The 25,681-nt window shown below is 37.5% G+C and overlaps 1 protein-coding gene across 1 annotated transcript in view; it reads left to right on the top strand.

Annotated features, from left to right (window-relative positions):
• MORC1 (MORC family CW-type zinc finger 1) overlaps window positions 1–25,362 on the top strand; it is a 197,612-nt gene extending 172,250 nt beyond the window's left edge. The window contains exons 22-26 of the mRNA XM_069069913.1: window positions 106–246; window positions 12,307–12,394; window positions 12,892–12,945; window positions 19,862–20,056; window positions 25,225–25,362. Of these exons, the coding sequence (XP_068926014.1) occupies window positions 106–246; window positions 12,307–12,394; window positions 12,892–12,945; window positions 19,862–20,056; window positions 25,225–25,362 (616 nt within the window). The remainder of the gene's footprint in view (window positions 1–105; window positions 247–12,306; window positions 12,395–12,891; window positions 12,946–19,861; window positions 20,057–25,224) is intronic.
• The last annotated feature ends 319 nt before the right edge of the window (window positions 25,363–25,681 follow it).

Genomic DNA, 25,681 nt, shown 5'->3' with positions numbered 1-25,681 from the left:
GAAATCACAGTTCAGGTGCTTTAGAATTTAACCAAAGAAAACTCATGTTTGTACCTGAATTGACCCTAGATTTGAAGTGATAAACCATGCTTTATTTATGTTCAGTCTATCAACAGATGATTTAAGTACGTACCCTTGTAGGAAAGAAGAAGGGTTCATGAAGGAAGATGTTGCTGTTCCTTTGGTAAAGCCTCCTCAAAGCACCGGTGTCAAGGAAACACTGAAAAAACTGATGGCTCAGTTAAGGTAAAGGCATCTCTGTACTGCTGTGTTGATCTTACTGGGCACACATTCTAATTCTTCACATTGAGAATATCTAAGACTGTCTAATCCCTGATTTTTCTTTCCACTGAATTCTGTTACTGGTCAGAACATCCTATTAAACCACTTAGCAGCATGTGGCATCAATACATAGAAGTCAAATCTTCCCCTATAGTACCAAGGAGCAGCCTATTGGTTAGAATAATAAGATGGGAGGAAAAAAAAGAATAATAAGGTGGGAATTAGACCTATTCTGTGAGTTATTGTGGAATTTTTTTATGTAAGTCTGTTTCTTTTTTTCTTTCTTTTTTTTTTGTAGGGCAATTGGGGTTAAGTGACTTGCCCAAAGTCACAGGGCTAGTTTTTGTGTTAAGTCCCTGAAGCTGGATTTAAACTCAGGTCCTCCTGACTCCAGGTCCAGTGCTCTATTCACTGTGCCACCTAGTCGCCCCAGTCTGTTTCTTTTTTTAAAAAACATACAATTTTTTAATTTTTAACATTTTCTTTTAAATTTTAAGTTCCAGATTCTCTCTCTCCCTCCCACCTCTCCCCAACCCCTGAGAAAGCAAACAATATTCTATCAGTTATACATGTGAAACCATGCAAAACATATTTCCTTATTAGCCATATCACAAAACAAAGCAAGAAAAATTAAGAAAGCAAGAAAATTATATTTCAGTTTAAACTTAGAGTTCATTATCTCTCTCTGGAGGTGGAGAGCATTTTTTCATCATAAGTCTTTGGAATTATTTTGGATCATTATATTAATCATAGTAGCCAAGTCTTTCACAGTTGATCATCATTACAACATTGATGTTACTGTATATAACGACTTCACTTTGCATCAGTTCATATAGGTCTTCCCATGTTTTTTTTCTGAAAACAGCCTCCTCATCATTTCTTATAGTACAATAATATTCCATCACAATCATATGCCACAACTTGTTCAGCCTTTCCCCAACTGATGAGCATCCCCTTAGTTTCCAATTCTTTGCCACCATAAAAAGGGTTGTTACAAATATTTTTAAATATTTTCCTTTTTCTTTGAACTCTGGGGTCCAGACTTAGTAGTGGTATGAATAGATCAAAAGGTATGCACAGTTTTATAACCCTTTGGGCATAGTTCCAGGTGGTTCTTCAGAATGGTTGGAGTAGTTCACTATTCCACCAAGAATTCATTAATGTAACAATTTTTCATCATCCCCTCCAGCATTTGTCATTTCTGATAAGTAGGAGGTGCTACCTCTAATCAATAGTGATTTAGAGCATTTTTTCATGTTACCAAATAGCTTTGATTTCTTCTGCAAACTACTTTTTGACCATTTATCAATTAGGGAATGGCTCTTATTTTTTATAAATTTGACTCAGTTCCCTGTATATTTGGGAAATGAGGTTTTTATCAGAGAAACATGGTATAAAAATTTTTGCTTTTGCTTCATTGTCTATGGTACCTTTTAGCAAAATTTAGTCTCCCTGATTATCTCTTTTCATTAGGTCTATTTTCGCTTTCTCTGAGATCACAATTGCTAGCCCTGCTTTTTTTTCTTCAGCTGAAGAATAATAGATTCTACTCCAGCCCTTTATTTTAACTCTGTGTGTCTTTCTGTTTTAAGCATGTCTCTTGTATACAAAATATTTTTGGATTTTAGTTTCTAATCCATAATGCTGTACACTTGTTTTATGGGTTATCTTATCCAATTCACATTCACAGTTAGGACTATTGTGTATTACCGTCCGTCCTATTTTCTTCTATTTTTCCTCCCATTTTATCCTGTCCCTCAAAAGTTTGTTTTGCTTTTGACCACTGCCCATTGCCCAAGCACATCCAAAAGAGAATAATTAGGGACCCCTTACTGCCATATACACACTACAGTGCCACTCCTGTGATTCTTTCTTGCATCCTGCCATCTTGACACTTTGCAAGAAAGAACAAATAGGCCAGTTTGAGTTCACTAATAGTGAAAGCCTAGCTTTTTTCAGCCTTTCTATGATGTCTCCCTTGCCCCTTTAGAAAAAAGTTCCTTGAGAATGAGAATTCTTTCATTCTTTGCTCTTGTAACCCCAGCCCACAGCACAGTGCCTGGCACATAGTAGGAATTAAAAAATGCTTATTGACCTTGGGCTTTAGTCTTCTTGATGCATGTGGTTTTTGAAAGTCAAATCAGTAAACTTTTTTTTTTTAACATTTAATGGCATTCTATTTTTTTCCAATTACATGTAAAGATAGTTTTCAATGTTCATTTTTGTAAGACTTTGAGTTCCAAATTTTTCTCCCTCACCGGACCCTAAGATACCAACCAGTATGATATAGGTTATACATGTACAGTGATCTTAAACATATTTCCACATTAGTCATGCTATGAAAGAAGAATCAGAACAAAAGGGAAAAACTGAGAAAGAAAAAACAAAAAAAAAGTTAAAATGGAATGATTTGATCTCCATTCAGATGCCATAGTTCATTCTCTGGGTATGGTTAGAACTTCCATCACAAGTCTTTTGGAATTGACTCATATTGTATTTCTGAGGAGAGCTAAGTCTATCATAGCTGATCATCATGCAGTGTTGCTGATACCATGTACAATGTTCTGTTGGTTCTGCTCTATTCACTCAGCATCAGTTCATTTAAGTCTTTCCAGGTTTTTTTTTTAAATCCTCCATCTCAACATTTCTTGTAGAATAATAGTATTCTGTTACATTCACATGCCACAACTCATTCAGCCATTCCCTAATTGATAGGCATTCCCTTGATTTCCAATACTTTGCCACCACAAAAAAGAGAAGTTCTGAATATTTTCGTATTTGTAGGTCCTTTTCCATTTTTTATGATCTCTTTAGGATACAGACCTAGTAGTGGTATTGCTGGGTCACAGGGTATGCAGTTTTTTTTAACCCTTTAGGCATAGTTCCAAATTGTTCTTTAGAATGGTTGGATCAGTTCACAACTCCACCAACAATGCATTAGTGTTCTGATTTTCGCACATCATCTCCTAAATGTATCATTTTTCTTCTCTGTCATATTAACAAATCTGATAGGTGTGAGGTAGTACCTCAGAGTTGTTTTAATTTGAATTTCTCTAAACAGTAGTGATTTAGAGCATTTTTTCTTATGACTAGATAGTTTGAGGTCCCTCACTAGTATAGATTTGCTGTCTATTTCTTCCTGTAACTCACTTAATTTCTCCTATAAGAATTTAGATGCTATGCCATTTGATATATTTTGGTTTAGTATTGATATTACTTCATTGTTTATGGTACCTTTTAGCAGGATATAGTTGCCTTCATTGTCTCTTTTAATTAGATCTGTTTTTGCTTTTGTTTGTCTGATATCAAGATTGCTACCCCTGCTTTTTTAACTTCAGCAGAAACATAATATATTCTACTTCAGTCCCTTTACCTTTACTCTGTATGTATCTTTATGCTTCAGATATGTTTCTTATAAACAATATATTGCAGGATTCTGTTTTTAATCTACTCTGCTATCTGTTTCCATTTTATGGGAGAGTTCATCCCATTTACATTCCCAGTTATGATTACTAACTGTGTATTCCCCTCCATCCTATTTTTCCCTCTGTTTATACTTTTCTCTTTCCTTTCACCCTATTCTTCCTCACCAGCTTTCTGCCTCTAATCACTGCCTTCTTCAATCTGCCTGACCTTCTATCACTCCTCCCCCCCCCTTTTCTTTCCTCTTTTTTCCTCCTACTTCTCTATAGGGTGAAGTATAACCAATTGAATATGTATGTTATTCCCTCTTTGAGTCAAATTTGATGAGAGTAAGGTTCAAACAATGCTTACCTCCCTCCCTCCTTTCCCTCTATTGTAATAGGTCTTTCACGCCTCTTCATGTGATATAATTTACCCCATTCTGCCTCCCTATTTCCTCTTCTCCCAGTACAATTCTTTTTTTCACCTCTTAATTTTTTTATTTCATCACATTAAAGTCAATATATACCCACATGTATACTACTTCTAACTGCCCTAATAGAGAGAGAGACAATTCTCAATAGTTACAAGCATCATCTTCCCATGTAGGGATGTAAATAGTTTAATCTTACAGAATAACATGTTTTTTTTTCTTTCCTGTTTACCTTTTTATTCTTCTCTTGAGTACTGTATTTGAAGATCATATTTTCTACTAAGCTCTGGTATTTTTATGAGGAGTTTGAAAAGATTATGCTCAGTTTTGCTAGATAGTTGATTCTTGTTGATAATCCAAGCTCCTTTGCCTTCCAGAATATTATATTACAAGCCCTCCAATCTTTTAATGTAGAAGCAGCTAAGTCATGTGTAATTCTGACTGTGGCTCTTTTATATTTGAATTGTTTCTTTCTGACTGCTTGCATTATTTTCTCCTTGACCTGATAATTCTGGAATTTTTCTACAATATCCCTTGGAGTTTTCATTTTGGGATCTCTTTCAGGGGGTCATCAGTGGATTCTTTCAATGATTTTTTTACCCACTGGCTCTAAAATGTCAGGGCAGTTTTCCTTGATAATTTCTTGAAAGATTCTGTGCAAGCTCTTTTTTTGGTCATGGTCTTGAAGTGGTCTAATAATTCTTAAATTATCTCTCCAGGATCTATTTTCCAGTTAGTTGTTTTTCCAGTGAGTTATTTTACATTGTCTTCTATGTCAACAAACATTTACTATTGCCAGGTGTTAAGCTCTGGGGATACAAGAATGGCAAAAGATAGTCCCTGCCCTCAAGGAATTCACAGTCTAAAGGGAAAGACTACCACAAAAGACTATATATAAACAACTCTAGAATAGATAAATTGGAAATAGAAACAGAGGGAAGGCTTTAGAATTTAGGAGGTAATGGTGGGATGGGAAAGGCTTCCTGCAGAAGGTAGATAGAATTTTAGCTTGAACTCAAAGGGAGCCAGGAGGCAGAGATGAAAGGGGAGAGTATTCTAGGTATGGGAGACAGCCAGAGAAAATGCCTGAGTCTGGAGATGGAACGTCTTGTGTGAGGAACAGCAAGAAGACCAGTGTCATTGGATCATGGGGTGAAGGCAGAAGTATCAGGTATGAGAGGATTGGAAATGTGAGGGGGAATGCAGGTTATAAAGGCTTTGAATGCTAAACAGAAGATTTTATATTTGATCCTAGAGATGGAAGAGGGTCATGAGTGACATGATGAGACCCAAAGCTATAGGAAAATCACTGAAACAGCTGAATGGAAGATAGAGTGGAATGGGGAAAGATGATGCAAGAACAGATCTCTGGCTATTTCAGTAATCCAGACTTGAAGTGATGAGGGTCTGTGCTTGGGTGGTAGCAGTATTTGAGAAGAGATGGGGATGTATGCTATTACAAAGATGAAATTGATTGACCTTGGCAATAGATTGGATAAGGGGGAGGGGGAGTGAGGAGTAGAGTATGACACCCTGGTTGTCAGCCTGAGGTACAGGATGGGATAGAGGGATAGTGGTTCCCCTAGGTTGTGGCCTAGGAAAGTTAAGGGTGTGGGGGATGGTTGGGCAGAATTCTCTTATCCATTGAATTGTCTCTTCTGTAACTAGGCAGCAAAGAATTTTGAAATCAAACAGAAACCATTTTCCTTAATAAAATTGTAGTTGTTTTAGCACTTATAATCATCCAACAGTGAGCAAATGAAAATCTCACATTGATAGGAAATGGGTAAATACATCAATACTTCCCTCCACCAATTTGTGTCCTTAATGCAAGTTGCTTTGTAAGGAAAAGCTGGAGGAGAATATTGTAGAGAACATGAATTTTTGTGAGGTTTTAGGAGCAGTGCTCACTCACCTGGAATGAAATAATTTTCTCATTTAAACCATTACTTTCAAAATATATTTTATGTTTTCCCACATCTTGATAGAGTAAGACAGTTTCTTCTGCTTGTATTTTACAGCTTGGCCCTTTCCTACCTTGAACTGCTTTACATCTATTAAACACACACACACACACACACACACATCCTCATCCAAATTGTAAGCTCTTCTAGACATGAGGACTGGCTATTTCTGTATGTAATAAGAAAATGAAATAGCGCCTCACCTCAGCCAGTTTGTTAATTTTAAACATCTTTACAATCAGTATTTGTCACTTTAGTCAAATTGTTCTGAAAATATAGACCATTAAAAGACCAGTGAGATTAATAGATCAGCTATGTGACCTTTTTAAAAAAATATATCTTTATTGATATCTTTTGATAGCTACATTTCCATCATAGCCTCATCCCTCTCACAAAAATAACAAAGAATAGAGGGGAAAAAAAAACTGTTCATCAAAATTAACCAACATATCAGAAGTGTCTCACATCATATGAAGTACTTCACCCCCTATAGTCTCAGAGGCTGAAAGAAGTGGTGGGCTGGAGGCAACCATTCTCCTTAGTGACGCCCTAGCTCAGTCCATTTCCACACAAGCCATGTTCACTTAACTCCTATCTTGACTCACTCTCAGGGCTCCTCCTCTCCCCCCACCACTTACAATCTCACCCTTTCTCCTGATTGGTGACTTCCCAAGCTGGACAAGCCTTTTTCAGAGAGGCCCCAGCCACACTCACTCACTTCCATCTTGACTCACGTAATAGACTCCATATCTTGCTAGCCACCTTGATGTACACTTTCCTGTTCTCCCCCCTTTCCAGCTTCCCTTCATGTGTTGTCTTCCTCCAATAGAATGTGAACTCTTTGAAGGTTGAGACTATCATGTTTGCACTTGTATACTCATGGCTTAGCACATTACTTGACCCACAGTAGGACTTTAATTAATGCTCTGAGGGTCAAATGAGATATTTGTAAAGTGTTTGTCACAGTACCTGGCATAGAGTAGGCACTTAAATGCTTATTCACTCCCTCCCTCCATTATCTGTATTTTTTTTATTTTTTTCATTTTATTTATTTATTTTTAGTTTTCAACATTCATTTCCACAAGATTTTGAGTCACAAGTTTTTCTCTCCATCTTTCCCCTACCCCCACCCCAAAATAGCAAGCCCACTGAATACCCCTTCCTCTAATCTGTTCTCCCCTCTTTCCTCCCCCATCACCTCCCTAACATTCTAGCAGGGCAAGATGGACCTCTGTACCCCAGGGCCTGTACATATTATTTCCCAGTTGCATGTAAAAAAAAACAATTTTTTTTAAACATTTGTTTTTAAAACTTTGAGTTCCAGATTTTTCCCCTTCCTTCCTCATCAAATGCCCCCACTGGGAAGACAAGCAATTAAGTATAGGTTATACATGTGCAGTTACCCAAATCATTTCCATAGTTGTCATATTGTGAAAGACCAACTATATTTCCCTCCATCCTATCCCACCCCCCACTTATTCTATTTTCTCCTTTGACCCTATCCCTTTTCAAAAATGTTTGCTTCTAACTACTGTCTCCCCCAATCTGCCCTCCCTTCTATCATGCCCCCTCCTATCCCCAACCCCCCTATTTTCCTGTAGGGTAAGATACCCAATTGAGTGTGTATGTTATTCCCTCCTTAAGTCAAATTCAATGAGAATAAGGTTTTTCCATTCCCTTTCACCTTCCTGTTCTTCACATCCATAGTAACAGTTTTCTCTTGCCTCTTTTATGAGATAATCTATCTCCTCCTTTCTCCTTCTCCCAATAAATTCCTCTCTCACCTCTTAATTTTATTTTTTTAGATATCATCCCTTCATATTCAACTCATCCTGTGTCCTCAATATATGTATACATGAACATACATATGCCCACACTCACCTATATGTTTATATATACACATACCCTCCTATACATACATATATATGTATACATATATATACACATATATTCCCTTCAACTATCCTTATACTGAGAAGAGTCTTATGAGTTACAATTATCATTTTTCCATGTAGGAATGTAAATAGTTCAATTTTAAAAGTTCCTTATGATTTCTTTTTCCTGTTTACCTTCTCATGCTTCTCTTGCTTCCTCTATTTGAAAGTCAAATTTTCCGTTCAGCTCTGGTTTTTTTCATCAAGAATGCTTGAAAATCCTCTATTTCATTGAATGACCATATTTTTCCCTGTAGCATTATACTCACTTTTGTTGGGTAGGTGATTCTTGGTTTTAGTCCTAGCTCCTTTGACCTCCGGGATATCATATTCTAAGCCCTTCGATTCCTTAACATAGAAGCTGCTAGGTCTTGTGTTATCCAATTGTGTTTCCACAATACTCAAATTGTTTCTTCCTGACTGCTCGCATTATTTTTTTCTTGACCTGAGATGTCTGGAATTTGGCTATAATATTCCTAGGAGTTTTCTTTTGGGGATCTTTTTCAAGAGGTGAGTGAATTCTTTAAATTTCTATTTTGCCCTCTGATTCTAGAATATCAGAGAAATTTTGCTTGATAATCTCTTGAAAGATGGTGTCTAGCCCCCCCTTTTTTTGGAGGGCGCAATTGGGGTTAAGTGACTTGCCCAAGGTCACACAGCTAGTTTTTTGTGTTAAGTGCTAAATTTGAACTCAGGTCCTCCTGACTCTGGGACTGGGTGCTCTATTCAAGGTTCTTTTTTTGATCATGGCTTTCAGGTAGTCCAGTAATTTTTAGATTATCTCTCCTGGATCTATTTTCCAGGTCAGTGGTTTTTCCAATGAGATATTTCACATTGCCTTCTATTTTTTCATTTGATTGGATCTGTTTTATAGTATTTTGATTTCTCATAAAGTTATTAACTTCTGGTTGTTCCAGTCTTATTTTGAAGGAGTTACTCTCTTGAGTGAGTTATTGAAATTCCTTTTCCATCTGGTAAATTTGGCTTTTTTAGGCATTCTTCTCCTTACTGGCTTTTTGAGCCTCTTTTGCTATTTAAGTTAGTCAATTTTTTAAGGTGTTATTTTCTTCAGTGTATTTTTGGGTCTCCTTTAGCAGGCTGTTGACTCCTTTTCATGATTTTCTTGCATCATTCTCATTTCTCTTCCCAATTTTTCCTCCGCTTCTCTTACTTGATTTCAGGATCCTTCTTGAGCTCCTCCATGGCCTGTAACCGATTCATATTTTTCTTGGATGCTTTTGATGCAGGAGTTCTTACTTTGCTGTCTTCCTCCCACTCTACATCTTGATCCTTTTTGTCCCCAAAAACGGAATCTATGGTTTGATTATGTTTCCTGGACTTGCTCATCTTGCCAGTCAATTACTTGACTTTTAAGCGCTTTGCCACAGTAGAACTCTTCTTCCAGAATAAAGAGAGCTTTGTCCCAAATTGCTGGGGTTTGCAGAGCTGCCGGAGCTGTTAGTTGTGTGCCCTCTCTACAGACACCACAAGCTCTGGCTCACTGGTCACACACCCCAGGACCACCACCCAAGACCATGATCCAGATCCAAGTAGGTTAAAGCAAGAGCAATTACCCTCTGAATGGTCACTTGGTCCCCCTGCAGTCTGAAAGCCAGGAGCTCCTGAGACAGCCAGGCAATGGCAGCTGCACAGCTGCCATGCCTCCAACTGCTTCTCACCCTGGGGGCAGGGGCCAGACTGCGGTCTCCGTCCCCCTCTTCCCACAGAGTTCCATACTGACCTTTTACTTTCTTTTTGGCATTTATGGGTTGATAATTCTGGGCACTGCCACAGCTGCTTGTGATTCTCTCTCCTGAAGTCTGCTCTGGGCCTGCTGCTAGTGAGGGCTACCCTGGGGCCGTGAACCACGTGGCTCACATGGGGCTGCACTCAGCTCCCAGCCCGGTGCAATAGATCCTCCCTGTCAGCCTGCCAGGCTTCTTTCACCAGGAGCTTTCTTTCTCTTTGTCTATTTGTGGGTTTTGTAGCTCTAAAGTTTGTTTAGAGTAATTTTTTTACATGTATTGGAAGTGATTGGAGGGGAGCCCGCACCAAGTTTATGCTTCTACTCCACCATCTTGGCTCCTAACCCCCTATCTGTCTTTATCTCTCTCTCTGTCTATGTCTGTCTCTATCACTCTGTCTGGCACTGCCTATGTCTCTGTCTCTATATCTTTTTCTGTTTCTGTGTCTCTCTCTATATCTGTTTCACACTATGTCTGTCTCTTTGTCTAGCTCTGCATTCTTTCTGTCTGTTTCTCTCTTTGTCTGTCTGTCTATCTCATTGTTTTCTCAAATCTCTTCTATGGGGACAAGTTTGACCATTATAATTTCAAGGAATTCAGTTTCAATTTTTTCAGTTCTTTTTATCCACATTGTTTTAGTCGCTGCATATTGTTGTTTTTCAGTCATGTCCAACTCTTTAAGACCCCATTTGGGGTTTTCTTGGTGAAGATACTGGAGTAATTTGCCATTTCCTTCTTCAGCTCATCTTCTAGATGAGGAAACTGAGTCAAATGGGGTTAAGTGACTTGCCCATGGTCACATAGCTAGTAAGTGTCTGAGATGAGATTTGTACACAGGAAGATGAGTCTTCCTCCAGGCCAAGCATTGAGTTTCCCTGGTGATTGTATACCTCGTTTCTCTGTTACCTTGAGCCAGGTGACTTCGTTCTGTGGGCCTCCATGTCCTTCTTCATAAAACAAAGGGGTAAACATCATGTAAATTCTCTATGGTTCCTTCTGGCTCTCTGGTTCTTTGTCTTCCTCTACATCCATCAGCTGGCTTTGCAGCATATAAATGGGCATCAATTTTGTAGTCAAGTAGAATGGAAGCTCTTTTATGACAGGGAAGGTTTTCATTTTTATCTGATTCCCCAGCCCCTAGGACCATGCGTTCCATGTAGGCATTTACTAAATGTTTATGGCTGCTGATGTTTTCCTATGCCCTCTCTCCATAATACCAAGGTCTGGCCAGTTATTATGAGCACTTAATATTAATTGAATGAACAAATAGGTAGGGGTCAGATCTCCTGGGATTACATTCTAGTCTACTATGAGGGCAATTAGATAGAACAGTGGATAGAGTGCTGGGCCTAGTGTCGGAAAGATCTGAGTTCAAATCTAGCATTAGACAATTACTAGCTGTGTGATTTTGGACAAGCCACTTAACCTCTGACCCATTTTCTTCAATTGTAAAAAGAGGATAATAATACTTCACAGAGGCATTGTGAGGATCACATGAAACAAAATCCATAAAGTATTTACCAAAATGCCTAGCACATTTTATGTGTTTAATAAATGTTTATTCCTTCCCATATTACTTACTGGACAGCTCAGGGGCACAGTGGATAGAGTGCTGGGCTTGGAATCAGGTAGAAGACTCATTTTCATGAGTTCAAATCTGGCCTCAGACACTTACTAGCTGTGTGACCATAGACAAGTCACTTAATCCCCTTTGTCTCAGTTCCCTCATCAGTAAAATGAGCTGGATAGGGAAATAGCAAACACTCCAGCATCTTTGCCAAGAAAACCCCAAATGGGGTCATGAAAAATTGCATATAACTGAACAACTCCTTATTACCTTTGTGACCTTAGGCAAATAATCTCCCGGGCCTACCTTTATTTATAAAATGAAGGAATTGGATTAGATAATATCTTAACCTTTGAGCTTATATTCTTCTTTCCCTGAGGGAAACCAGTGTTTCCAGAAATGTGTTTATTTCCATTCCATTTCCATGATGTCTTTAACATAACATAACATTATTAAGTGTTGCCTACAAGGCTTTACACAATGTTGGAAACAAAGTACTAAATAAATACTTTGAGCTGAATTGACTTGAATTGCAGCAACTGAAGGATGGAAGTCAGTCAGCAAGCATTTATTAAGTGCCTGTCGCGTGCCAAATACTGCACTAAATGTTAGGAAAACAAATACAAGTGGGAAATATGGAGAAGAGCTAGATAGGGCTCACTTGTAAAATTGTCAGTAACTTGGATTGCTCAGTGTCCTGACTCTGACCCTCATACCTCTGATATCATTTTACCTCTGAGCCTTAGTTTCCTCCTCTGTAAAATGAAAGGCAATGGGGACCTCAAAGTTTCCTTCCATATCTAAATCTGATCCTTTATACAACTGGTTTCCGAAGAGCCTATTGGGAATGGGGAAGGGTTTGGGAGTGTTTATTTTCTGTGATATTGAGAGGCCCATATAAATCTGCAGTAGCATTTCCTCTGCCTAACAAATGGCAGTTCTGCCATATTGACGTATACCTGTCTTTCTGTGTTTCTAGAGAGATTCTTCTTTATTTCTATCCTCACTGTAAACTCTCTAAGGACTTCGACTGCAAGTCTATGGAGGAATTCATGACAATGTGTGAGGTAACATCATCCCTCCTATGCACAGTCCACTGGGTTGCCCAATGAAGACAGGCCTTTAAGGAATTATCTATGGGTGGCTTAAGTGAATGGAATTAGTGATCTTAGGGCAGTGAGCTAAATGTCACAGATTTTTAGATTTGAGGTTTTTCAATTGCAAATCATCAGTTCTCCAAAAATGAAGCAAATGCTACCCACTTAATTTATCCTGATGATGTTATAAGCAAAGCCAACTGCAAGATTATGGGTTAAATAAGCTGGAAGAAAGACTGTCCCTGAAACCTTAGCAAAGTCTAGATGCTGTGGAGAAATGGAAGACGTGGTCAGTCCCTGTCTGCATAACATTAGGCCAGACTCCAAAGACCCCACAGTATTAATGCTGACCTGCTTTAGTCTGGTGATCCTTTTCTGATTTGAGATGCATATACATTATTACTCTGTTGTAAACAGCTCATTCCCTAAAAGCTAAAATTCTGTTCTATTATCATTTATGAAAACAGCTGGAGGAGTGCCCTGAGCGCTTAAACAAAAAGCTGCAAATATGTTGCAATCAGGTAAGTCCCTTCTAAATGGAGTCATTTAAATTCTAAAGGAGTGCTATTTCCAAAGTGGGGGGGGGGGAGGGAAATAATATATAGAGTTGAATGTTAGTTTTGAATGGAAGGAAAATTTGCATTCACTTACCAAGTCTGAGATTAATAAATTTTACTTCACTGGTCACAAAGAGAGAATCCTTTAAAAAAAGAAAAGTTATTTTCATGGGAGAGTGTTTTCCTGTGGGATAAAGTTAATGGAATACTTGAAAGTGAGGATATAGAAGCAATACACATGCCAGCATTCTGAGTTTAAAAAACAATTCACTAAATTCTAGAGACTTAGAACTGAAAATTACCTCCAAACACCATTCTGTTCTAGGAAGATGCTTCATTTTAAATATTTCAGACAGATTAGTATCTTTTCTCCCCCCACCCCACCCCTCACCATGGGTGGGAGAGGTACACAGGTTAAGTAAAGCTTTCCTAGCAAAGAAAATAAGCTTAACCCATTCTAAGAAGAATATATTATGGCTATTGTTGATGTATTTTTATGCATTGGTTTAAGTAGCAACTTATATGTACATAGCATTTTACAGTTTACAAAGAAATTTCCTCACAACTCAGTGATATTGTCTCCATTTTGTGAGTAGAAGAACTGAGGCTCAATGATGTGCCCAAGATCACACAGCTGGCAGGAGAACTAGAATTCTAATCCAGGTCTTGTAACTGCAAGTGGGCTGTTGCCACTATGCCCCATTGCTTTTCAGTATTCTTTTTAAATGTTTTCTGACCCATCTTCCCATAATCCTTTGGAGAGCAACAGATCAAAGTTTAAGTCTCCTTGTTTTGCAGTGGACAAAGGACTTGCCCAAATGTGCAACACGAACTTGTGTTGAAATGAAGACTGGAGCCTGAGGTTTCTGTTTCCCCACATGAACTCTACTACAACACTAAATATTCATGTTTTAGAATGTGCCTGAGTTTAACAACTTTATGGTGATGGGAAATCAAGACCCTTTACTTTTTTCTGATGTTTTCTGATTGAGTGCCTATAGGACCATAGAAAAAGAAGGCATGTGTATTTCTTGGTTTCCCTTTCCTGTTCAACTGGGAAATTGCTTTACGTTGCTTTAATAAACAAAGTGTCACATTTCTTTCCCACTTCATGATTTGTAGAAAGAACATTGATTGGGCAGATTGCAAACTCACCTGTTCACATTTCCTAACTGGAACCAAAAACAGAGTTTATTTGTTCAGTTTTTCTTGCCTGTCTAACTTGAAAATTCTAGGGTCCCAGAATTTCTTCCTTCTCACTCAAACTTGTTAGCATGTCTCTCCCATGAATTACTTTGCTCAACAATGTCAACCAGCCTGCTTCAATGCAAGGGTAAGGGAAGAAATCCCCAAATTTTTTGTAAAATATTTGTTTTCCATTCTCCTGATGAAATTTAGAGGGATAAGGGTTCTGAGTGTATTAACTCTGTGAGAACAGGGGAGAAACACCACTAGCAGCCACAATTATTCCCATCTTCACTAATAACTCTAAGCAAACTGTATGGCAGGTGGTTAACTGTTTATAGATCTGCCAAGTAAAATTTTAGGAACTATTGAAAGATCTCTACTTGTTGGGGACCAACCATTAGGATATTGAATGCTAACTCCATGAATGTTGGGAATTAGTTAAGAATTAGATGTTTATGCATCCCAATTTGTATAAGGCCTTTTGAAAAATATTTTTCATTTTATTTTTCAGAACTTACTTATTTACTTTTATTGTTTCTGAAACACCAAGTAAATTAGGCATTTCTGTATACTGAGTAGAACAGAAAAAGATTATACATGAAATGATAGATCTTTATTATGCACAGATTGATTTTCTTTTTAAGAATATAATACATTCAACTTGTCTTTTTCAAAGCTTTCCGGCTTGCCTGTGTTCCTTTCTAACCATCCTTGTTCCTGTAACTGAATGTTTTTGGTTTTGTTTTTTTTTTATGATGTAAGACCTTTCTTATTCTACCCTTAATGGTATCTTCTCAAGGTTGTTAATATGTGGTAGGAAACATAATAATGTTTTTGACATGATGTATTCTTTAATCATATGGAATTAATTGCCTCTCTAACAACATGATATAATGGAAGGAACCTTGGATTTAGCATCCGAGAGCATGGATTCAAATCGTGGCTCTGCCACTCAGGCCTTGTGTGACTTTGACCTTGAATTCACTTGTTCTTGTTTCAACTCAGTGTCCTTATCTATAAAATGAAAGTATTAGATTAAATAAACTTTAAGGCCTTTCTTAGTTCTAAATCAATCTCCCCATGACTTTTAGAAAGTTTGACACTTGGGGTGGAGACTTATGTATGATATTCAGATGCTTTCTTGAGCATCATGCAAAAATCGAACTTATCCTATATTGTTATATTACATTATTATAATATTGCATCTCATAAACAAATATATACAAAAAGGTACAACTCCAGCCTTTGGGTAAATCATGAAAAACATCATTTTTAAAGTTTAAGATTTTATGAAATAGTAGCAAAATTACTGTATTCTTAGTCAGAACAAAGTATTTCATGTCCTGCCTTTACTCCTTACTTCTATTTCCTTATCTGTAAAGCAAGATTAGACACATGATCCCATATTTCCTTTCTAGTACTAAGGCCTATGATCCAGTGGTTGACACCATCCTTGACTCCTTATTACAATTCTATAGTTTCAGATTCTAGTCTCTAACCTTTTGAATTGATCTAAAGGAAAATTACTGCATTGTGTCCAAATGTCCAAAAAATTGAAAATTATTACCAGAAAGGATGCACTATATTATTTCCAAATTTGTTGGTATTAAGCTAATGCTGAGTGTACATTGTAGACAATGATATATCAGGGTGGCAGAGGAGAACATTGATCAGAAGTAGAGAATTTGCTCATTCTGTAGCAGTGGTCTCAGAAAAGATTAATACAGTTTTGTCCTACTGTAACTGTGACTTAACTGTGAAACCTGATGATCTGATCACCTTCTCCTGAATACTCTTTCCTATTTTTTCACGATCCTATTCTCTCCTGGTTCACCTTTTACACATTTGATCATGTGTTCTCAATCTCCTTTATTGGTTCCTCATCCATATCACACCCCCTATCACCTATATCACAACTGTGGATGAAGGCAACTAGGTGACTCAGTGGATAGAGTGCTGGGTCTGTAGTTAAGACTCATCCTGAGTTCAAATCTGGCCTCAGATACTTACTAGCTGTGTGACCCTGAGCAACTCACTTAACCCCATTTGCCTTAGTTTCCTCATTTATAAAGTGAACTGGAGAAGTAAATGGCAAGCCACTCCAGTATCTTTACCAAGAAAACCCCAAATGGGGTTATGAAAAGTCAGACATAAATAAAAAACTGACTACAATTGTGGACTCAGACTTTGTCCTGGCATCTGTTCTCTTTTCCTCTACCCTCTCTTAGTGAGGTTGTTGACCACACTTAGTGAGGAGAGTGGGGTACTCTCCACTCACTCCTGTTCCCAACTCATTCAGCCTCTAGTTGCTTTTAATCATTGCCTCTGGGATAAACCAAAAACTCTGCTTCTAAAATCCATCCCAACTTCACCCCAACCTATCTTTCTAGACTCTGCTTCCAAAACTCTGAAGACCACAATTTAGACCCACATCCTGTGACTCTAAATCCAAGGATCTTTGCATGATATCTCTATTTTTCCAACATCAAGCGCTCTGCCATGTATATAATATGTATAAATTACAAAACTCTGGGAAAAAAATCTTGAAATACCAACAGTTCCTGTCAGTATCTGTTCACCTTTCTGAAGCTAAGCTCTCCCTCTTTAGACTTAACCTGATCTCCATAAGTGACTCATATGTCACACCCTACAACACTTAAACATGCTGGGATTGGCTGTTATTGCTTTAGCAGAAGCATAGAAGAAGCCTCTTATTGGTTTTTGGTGTTACTGGTTTCAAAAAGTGTTACTTCTTTTAGGGTTAATTGTAGAAGAGGCAAAATAGATCTCTCTTCATGCTCAGTGGATTTGATAATATCATCTAAGTTGTCAAGGGAGCAAATTCTTCACAGCTTTAAAGTTTCTTTATTTTTAGTGCTTTGTGTCTGCTATTCTATTTGCCCGGCTAATGATCCTATGATTTGCTTTGCCCTCCACTATTTATATGTATTACATTACTTGTCTGTTTAATACTAAGCTCAATCCTATCCAGAGATCATTGTTTAAGTCTTGACTGTATGTCTAAGGTTCTATTGATCTTTGCTCAATGAAACACTATTGCTTAACTGAGCTAAGCTGGTGTTATAGTAGTTCAAAAACTATTCATATTTTAAAGAAATATAAACAATAAATAACAAAATAAACGAAGTTAAGAAAAGATTAGTGGACAACCAAAATAAAGGTGAAAGACAAGCTTAGAATGTAATAGAATGGAAGTATTCATCAATGTAGGAGATTAATCAAAGTAGGAAACAATAATATATAAAGTAGATAAATCATGAAGCATAAGTATTTCATTAACTGAAATCCCAGGAGGCAATGATTTTTTTTAAGCTAGGTACTGTATCCAAGGACCTACTTAAAAACACTTTCCAGAATGAACAAGAATAGGCAGTGAATTCTACAGCTAGAGAATATATACAGAATTCAGAGAAACCCTAAGTTTAATATACTTAGAAACATAATTGCTAAACTACACAGTTATAAAGTCAAAAAAGTTCCTAAATATTGAGAAAGAAAAATTTTAAAAAGTCAGAGTAGCATTGGACTTAAATTCTTAACAAAATATTAATTATATTTATATATGTACATATATATTTAAGTCTGTTACTAATGCTTAAGATTACATATTCTAAGACACAAAAAAAAACCTCAACACACAAGGGGCTTACATCGTATTGGGGAAAACAAATAAATGTGTTTACAGAACAAATATGTACATAATGAATTGTAGGAAGTTGAATATGAATGTTCTATGCATTTGGGGGGAATTAGGAAAGATTGGTACTTGAACTACATCTCAAAGAAAGTAAAATCTTCTTTAAAGTGCACGATGGGGAAGTACATACCAGGAATGGAGTACAGCCAGTGCAGACATGGAGTTGGAGTACCCATGTGTGAGGAACAAATAGAAGGCCGTTTTGGTTTGGACAATAGAATTAAGGAAGGGAGTAATCTAGAAAGAGGCAGGAAGAGATGAGCTGGGGTCAGGTTGTAAAGGGCTTTGAAAATCAAATGGAGGAGTTTATATGTAACCCTAGAGGCACTAGAAGGGCACTGAAGTTCATTTGGAAGGTGAGTGACTTGGTTAGAACTGCATTTAAGGAAAATCATTTTCATGGCTGTTTGGAGGATGGATTGGAATGGAAAATCATCTGAGACAGGGAAACCATTTAGGAAGCCACTGTAATGCTAAAATACCTCAGTAAAATAAAAGCTATTTAACCCAAATGATAAACAATAACAAGGGGACCTGGCAGTTGCAAAAGCAAAATCTCGTTTTCTATGCTAGAAATGGATTTAAACTTCAGAAAAAATGTTAGAATCAATAGGTTTCTTTTTTTGTTTTAAAAGAAATACAACTTGCTTCATTTACTTTTTTAGCAATTGTAATAGAAGTAATAGATTAGGATAGGTCCAACATTAAGAACAATAACAAAATTATAGGAGGCCAATTGAATGTATTATAACAGTATATATGAATGGTCTGAATTTCCCCAATAAAATAAAAAGTCCCTGTGTAATCAAGAAATAAAAACCACTGCTATGTTTATTGAAGGAAGCATATTTAATGCAAAAAGATATAGCTAGATTAAAATGAAAATATTAGTCTAAAATGTGTCATGAAACTAAATTCAGAAAAAAAGCAGAAGTGGCAATAATTGTGTCAAGTGGAATTGAAATTATAAAACATCAGAAGACAAGAAGTCATATAATGGCAAAAGGAAAAATAAATTTAAAAATATATAATAATTCTCGATTTTTGTGCACCAAAATTTCAGTAGTTAAATTAATAAAAGGAAGACTAACAATGTTATAAGTAGAAATGAAAAGATCGTGTATTGGTCCAAGTGGGTATAAGAATAGGGAATTGTAACACTCTATGAGAATATGACAAATTTGTTAAAAATCAGAAATCTGAACAGCTTATTTAATAAAATGGAATTAGCAAAGAGTTTTAATGGGAGAAGCAGAATATTCAAATGCTTTTTGTGCACACATGAAATGTTCACAAAAATTTATCACATAGGTCATAGCAGAGTCTTATGTAGATACAAAAGAAGTGCTATTGTATTATAACAGTCATCAAATTGGTAAAAAAAAATGAAAGCTGGAAAACAGTGCTTTCAAAGTTATGAATTAATAAAATATAGTCCTTTGTTGTTAGTGGAATTTCACACTTGTGGCATCTTTTGTAGAGCAGTCTGAAAAAGCTACCCCCCAAAAATACCTTTTGGCCAGTAGCTACATTACTAGGCATTTATTCTGAAAATGTTTCAAAAACAAATAAACCAAAAGCTGTCTTTTCAGTTTCGTAGCAATAGTCTAGATAACTGAAAAAGAATAAAAAAAAACAGAAGTAGTCCAACATCCAGCAAGAGAGTAATGGCTAATAGCTAATGGTTAATTTGTGGTATGTTAATGAAATAGAATAAAAGAATACAATTTTAGATTAATATAAAGAATTTTAAAAGCTGTTAGGAAATAAAGTAAAAAAAAAATAGAGTACATACTACCTAGGACCATAATTAATCAATCAAGTATTTGTTAAATATCTATAGAAGAAGCAAATGGAAATAAATGGACAAAAACAGAGAAAGGGACTGAAAAGTTACAAATGCCATTTTATATGTTAAAATTAATTTATATAAAGAATTTAACAAAATATTTTAAAAGTGTTGTTCTTTTACAGATCTGTAATGTTTACATGGTCCAGTATGAAAAGAAAATAAGAAGGAAAATGCAGTCCATAACTCAGCAAGCAAACGTGACGGCAAGGAATAATGAAGTTCATCATAAACAATGTGAAAAACAAATAAAAATTACCGAAAATAAGCTGCAAAGCCTTCGGGCAAAAGTGTCAACATTGCTGAGTCACTGGAATCTGGTAAGTGATAGCATTTACTTTGAATCCTAGAGATGCTGATTATAAGAGAACAGAACCTGAGGCTTGTTACTTACTATTCCCACTGTCACTTAATCAAATGACTGTGGACAAAGCACTTTCATAATCTGTGCCTCAGTTTACACACATAGAGGTTGCGAGGATTTTGTTGGTGTTGCTCAGTTGTTTTGGTCGTGTCTGACTCGAGGTGACCCCCTTTTGGGGTTTTCTTCGCAAAGATACTGGAGTGGTTTGCCTTTTCCTTCTCCAGCTCATTTTCATAGATGAAAAGCTAAGGCAAACAGGGTTAAGTGACTTGCCCAGGGTCACACAGCAAGTGTCTGAGGTCACATTTGAACTCAGGTCTTCCTATCTTCCGACCCACCTAGCTGCCCAGTTATGAAGACAAGCTTCATTTAAAAATGGACACACTCTGGAAAGAAATTTAAGGCATTCTAAATGCCTTTTATGAAAATGTCAGATTGTTATTGTCAGCATGATCTTTGTTAGATCACTTTATTTGTTAGTCCACTTTTTGTGGACTTCAGTTTTCTGTTAAATAAAAGGATTAGACAGCCACTAGGGTGCCCCCAACTCTGACATTTTGTGATGCTAGTATATGATCAACAGAAGTATTTTTGACTGACCTCAGTAGCAATACATTAACATCTTTGCCACAGAAAATTAGTTTCCCATGTTTTCAGCCAGCACAATATTTTCATTTTCTCAAAATAAAAACAGATGTGTAAAATTTGGTCTAATTAGAAGGAAATAAAAGAAGAAATTATTTCATTAAAATTTTTTTTCTAAAATGGACTAGTATAACTAATGTTCTTTTCATAAGAAAAGTATTATTGACAGAGATGTCCTAGGTAAATGTTTGACTGACTTTCTGGGGGGAAAAATTGTGTGCACAACACGGTCTTAATTTTAATCTGCATTATTAACATTTTCTAAGTGACTTTCATAAGTCTAGTCAATCAACAAAACACTAAATGCATCCCTAATTTGTAGTGTTTGCCTATTTCTGAGGTGTAAATGGTCATACTGAAAATTTAATAATCAACTCTCAAGAACAAACGTGAGCCTGCACCATCGTACCACTGAGCCTATTCTAGTATTTTCATAACAAAATGGTTATAATCAACCTTTTATCATTCACTTCCCATTTAAAAAATAAAAGTAAGCTTTCACATTTCTGTAATGCATCAAAGTTTACAAAGTGCTTTTCTTCACAAAACAACTCTGAGGAGCAGGTACTACAAATATTATTATCTCTCTGAGAGCTGAGGAAACAGAGAACTTAAGTTACTTGCTCAGAGTAACACAGCTAATAGGTATCAAAGATGGCACTCAAATTCAGAGCTTCTGTCTCAGACCATTTCTGTTTCTTTTGTATTGTGTTAAGGAGAGTGAGGCCTGACCACAGGTGGCAAGGAAGACAAACGTGCTTAAAAATGAGTCAAAGAGGGGCAAGTAGGTGGTGTAGTGAATAGAGCACCGGCCCTGGAGTCAGGAGGACCTGAGTTCAAATCCAGCCTCAGACACAACACTTACTAGCCATGTGACCTTGGGCAAGTCACTTAACCCCAATTTCTCTGCCTTTCCCCCTCCAAAAAATGAGTCAAAGAAATAAGAAACCTTATTGAGGAGCAAAGGGCGTAAGTTTCAAGTGATGGAACTTCTAGGGTGTGGGAGGCAAAGACCAATGATGTAAGAGGGGACATAACTGAAGATGCTTTACGGTTTTACCTACAAGCAGGGCTGTGGTTCTACATCTCGGGAGAGCCAATGGTTAAATTTTCAGTGTGAGCATTTGTACCTCAGAAACTGGAAAATGCTACAAATGAGGGCATGATTTATTGTTGATTGTCTAGACTCAAGAGAAAATGTTAATATTACATATTAAACTTATGTCATGCATACCTTCCCCCCCAAAGAGCTAGTTTTTAAACATTTACCAGAACACAGGGATGTAGATTCCAAGGTTAGAAAATGGGATCTATGAGGAAAGAATTAAAGATTAGAAGTTGACCTAGAGAAGATAGAATTCATAGGAGATTTTTCAAGTTTTTAATGCCATAATTATAAAGAGGAGGAAACCTTATGATCAAATCTTCTCCTGTTAAGTCTGTGAGAGGAGAACTAGGTCATGCTCCCAACAGTGTCTGCAGAGGGAGTAAGAGAAGTAAAAGCCCTCACACGGAAAGAGGTTAACCTCAAGGGCACACAGGTGGATAGGTTAACTGCAGTGAGGAGGAAAGAAGGGGTGAGAATGTAATAGAAAATGTTAAGGGACTGGACAAAGGGAATTAAGGAAGTTCCGCTTGGATGAGCTCAGTTTTGCCAGTAGAGTCCAGGCAAGATTCCTTTGGCTATAGGGAACCAATCAAAGATGAATAAAAGGATTTCAGCATAACAATGAGGTCCCAATTGAAGTCAGAGAAAGTGAACACTTAGGGACCCAATCTGTGTGGCTTCCTAAGAATTCAGCATTTCAAGAGTATAAGAAAGGCCTAGGGTTTACAGTACATTAGGAATTAGCTGGGTGGAGACAACAGGTGGAAAAGAAGGCCTGGTTTTCAGGGGTAGAGACTATGTCTTTCAAATAACCAACAATGGGCTCAAGACCAAGTAAGTCAGAACAGGAATGGTAAACTGATAGAATGAAAAGGGTTCCAGGGACAGAAGTCACAAGGATGAAAGATCATTTCAGAAGGAGCAAGGCTATGGGACAGATGGAAGGGTGGGAGACTGTGGTCATAGAGGAATTTCAGAGTTTGAGATAGTAGAATTAGAGTAGTTTAGAGTGATGAGTCCTAAAGGAGGAGTGCCTTTTAGGGGTGGCTAAAGTAGAATGATAATGGAGGAAACTAAATTTGAGGAGTTTGAATATTAAAACTACCTAGGGGGACAGCTAGGTGGTGCAATAAATAGAGTTCTGAATAGGCCCTGGAGTCAGGAGGATCTGAGTTCCAATCTGGCCTCAGACACTTGACACTTACTAGCTGTGTGACCTTGGGCAAGTCACTTAACTCCAATTGCCTTGCCTTCCCCCCTCCAAAAAAAAAAACAACCCAGGAAGATGACGGGTGCTAAAGTCATTGAGGATCATAGGAGTATTCACCAGGTCCATATTATAGTCAGAAAGATCAAGAGAGGAACAAGGGAGATAGCTTAGCCTTTGTGGTTGAAGGAAGCCCTGGAAGTAGCACCATTAGCCAGTCAACAAGCATTTATTGAACTGCGCACTGTGCTAAGTTATGGAGATACAAAGAAAGGCCAAGGTCACAGTCTAAAGGGGAAGACAACATGCAAACAACTCTAAAAATTTACAGAGTGATTTAGAGATAAGCTCAGGGGGAAGCCACTAAAATTAATGGGGATTGGGAATGGCTGCTTGCAGAAAATAGGACTTTAGCTGAGTCTTGAAGGAATCAAGGGAAGCCAGGAAGTGGAGATGAGGAGCAATGGGGTAACGACCAGTGAAAATGCATGGAGTCAGGCAGTAGAGTGTCTGGTCCAGGTAAATGCAAGGAGGCCATTGTCACTGGATCCTAGAGTGTGTGAAAGAGTAAAAGGTGAGATGGCTGAAATGGTAGAAAGAAGCCTGATTGTGAAGGGCTTTCAAAGCCAAATGGAGCGTTTTATGTTTGCTCCTGGATGTGAAAGGGCGCCACTGGGATTTATCAAGTTGAGGGGGAAGAAGGGGAAGGCATGATCAGATCTGGGCTTTATAAAGGAAGGTTACTTTAGCAACTGAGAAAAAGGATGCATTTGAATGAGGAAAGACTTGAGGGAGACCAGCCAGAGGTCATTGGAGTAGTACAAATGCAGGTGACACAGACCTCTACCAAGGTGGTGACAGTGTCAAAGGAGAAAAGGGGACAGCTTGGATGGGGAGGGGAGAGGTAAGAGAGGGAACATTGGAGAATAACACTGAGGTGGCAAGCCTGGATAATTAGGAGGACAGTGATGGCGAAAAGACTTCTATTAAGTTCAATTTTGGATGTGTTAAGTTTAAGATGTCCAGTAGGTAGTGTGGAATGTATTAACTCTTACTCCTAGTCTGTGTTACATATAAAAAGTTCAAAAGAATAGTTTCTGGATGATTAACAATCATTTTATTAATTATGGCTCGTGGATAATTAATAAAAGGGCCATTGGTTGTCTCTCCTAAACTATAGACAGATCATAGTGGCTTTTTGATGCTTAGATGCCCTTAGAAGAATGGGTCTTCCCAACAAGTAGCAATTAGCTCTGATTGGTTAATAATTAATGAGAAGATTGAATATTATAATGATAGGTGGGCCTATTCTAATGAGGGATCGGGAGTGACTTTGATTATTTCACTTTTAGGCCCAGACTACCCATCTACACAGAGGATCTTACCCCACCCCAGACCCCCCACTCAAGCCTGAGTTGAACACAAAAGGGTTTTACCACTTGAGGGGGTCTGAACAAGATTAAGGAGAAAGTTAATCCAATCTCCATACTAATGGTGTCCTTCAGATACTGACTGAATAACCTATAAGGAGCTGATTTCTGAATAAGGAAATAGGAAGATAAAAAATTCTGGTCCTAATTCAATAATTGATTATTAATAGAAGAAAGAATCATTTCTCTTGCCTGGCTATTGGGAGAAAGTAATCTAAGACACATTATCTTTGAGGGAAAACCAGGTTTTAATTAATGTTAGGAGGTGAAAATAGGGAAATACATATAGAAGAGGTAAAAAATGAAAGGGAGTTGGCAACCAACTAGGCAAATTTTGAATGAGTGGACAGGAGAATAGGGCCTGGGGGGCAGGAATGCTGAGCTATGTAGAGATCAGAGAATGAGCAGCGTTAGTCAGAGATGGGGTGAGGAGAGTAGCCAGAAGGATTTTCTAGGCACAGGACAGGGATAATAGAGAGTGAGACAAAGCTTAGAATGAACCAATTAGCCTGAGATTCTAATTAGTATTTGCTTGAAGAAGCCTTCACAAGCTGCAGCAGTGAGTAGACTCCCAGTGAATCTCAGTGCAACTGAGAAAGGCCAGTGGTTTTGACTTGGGAAAGAGTTTAGAGGTGAATCCACCCTTCCTCATGGTTTAAACTCAATAGTGATTGGTTTTTTGGTTTTCTTTTGTTGTTTTTTGTGTTGTTGTTGTTTGTTTGGTTTTTTTTCAGATTACTCCTTCGGAGGACTTAGAGCACATTGACAGTTACATAGAAACTTTGCTGAATAAAGAAAGTGTTTTTCTACCTGACACTTTAAAACTAGTGACAAGAAAGCCAGGAGAGGCTCTTCCTTCCTGTGAAGAGTGAAAAAAAGTGCCTTGTACACCACACCCCTTTTCAAAGCTGTTAATGAGGTGTGACTCCATAGCTTTTATTGTTTTTAATTGTATGAGGATGGGAAATTTTGATAGTGATTTTATCTCTGCTCTAAATAAAGGACAAAATTAGCGTGTCATTGAGTCTAAGGGGGAAAAAACAACACTAAAAAAAGGGATTCCCACTGGTAGATATTTCATACTCTCTACCTATTCAAGTATCTTTCGAAAGTGCCTTTGCTTTCTTTGACTCCCATGTGAGGGACATTGAACAATGAAAACTTAAGCAGGCTTAAGTTTTGGTTTTGTTA

Source organism: Petaurus breviceps, unplaced genomic scaffold (genome assembly GCF_028583685.1).
Source record: "Petaurus breviceps papuanus isolate PSGF00001 unplaced genomic scaffold, PetGlider_PUasm1.0 90792, whole genome shotgun sequence".
NCBI classification, from domain to species: Eukaryota; Metazoa; Chordata; class Mammalia; order Diprotodontia; family Petauridae; genus Petaurus; species Petaurus breviceps.
The sequence above is the reverse complement of the archived record's forward strand: the minus strand, read 5'-3'. Positions and strand labels throughout refer to the sequence as shown.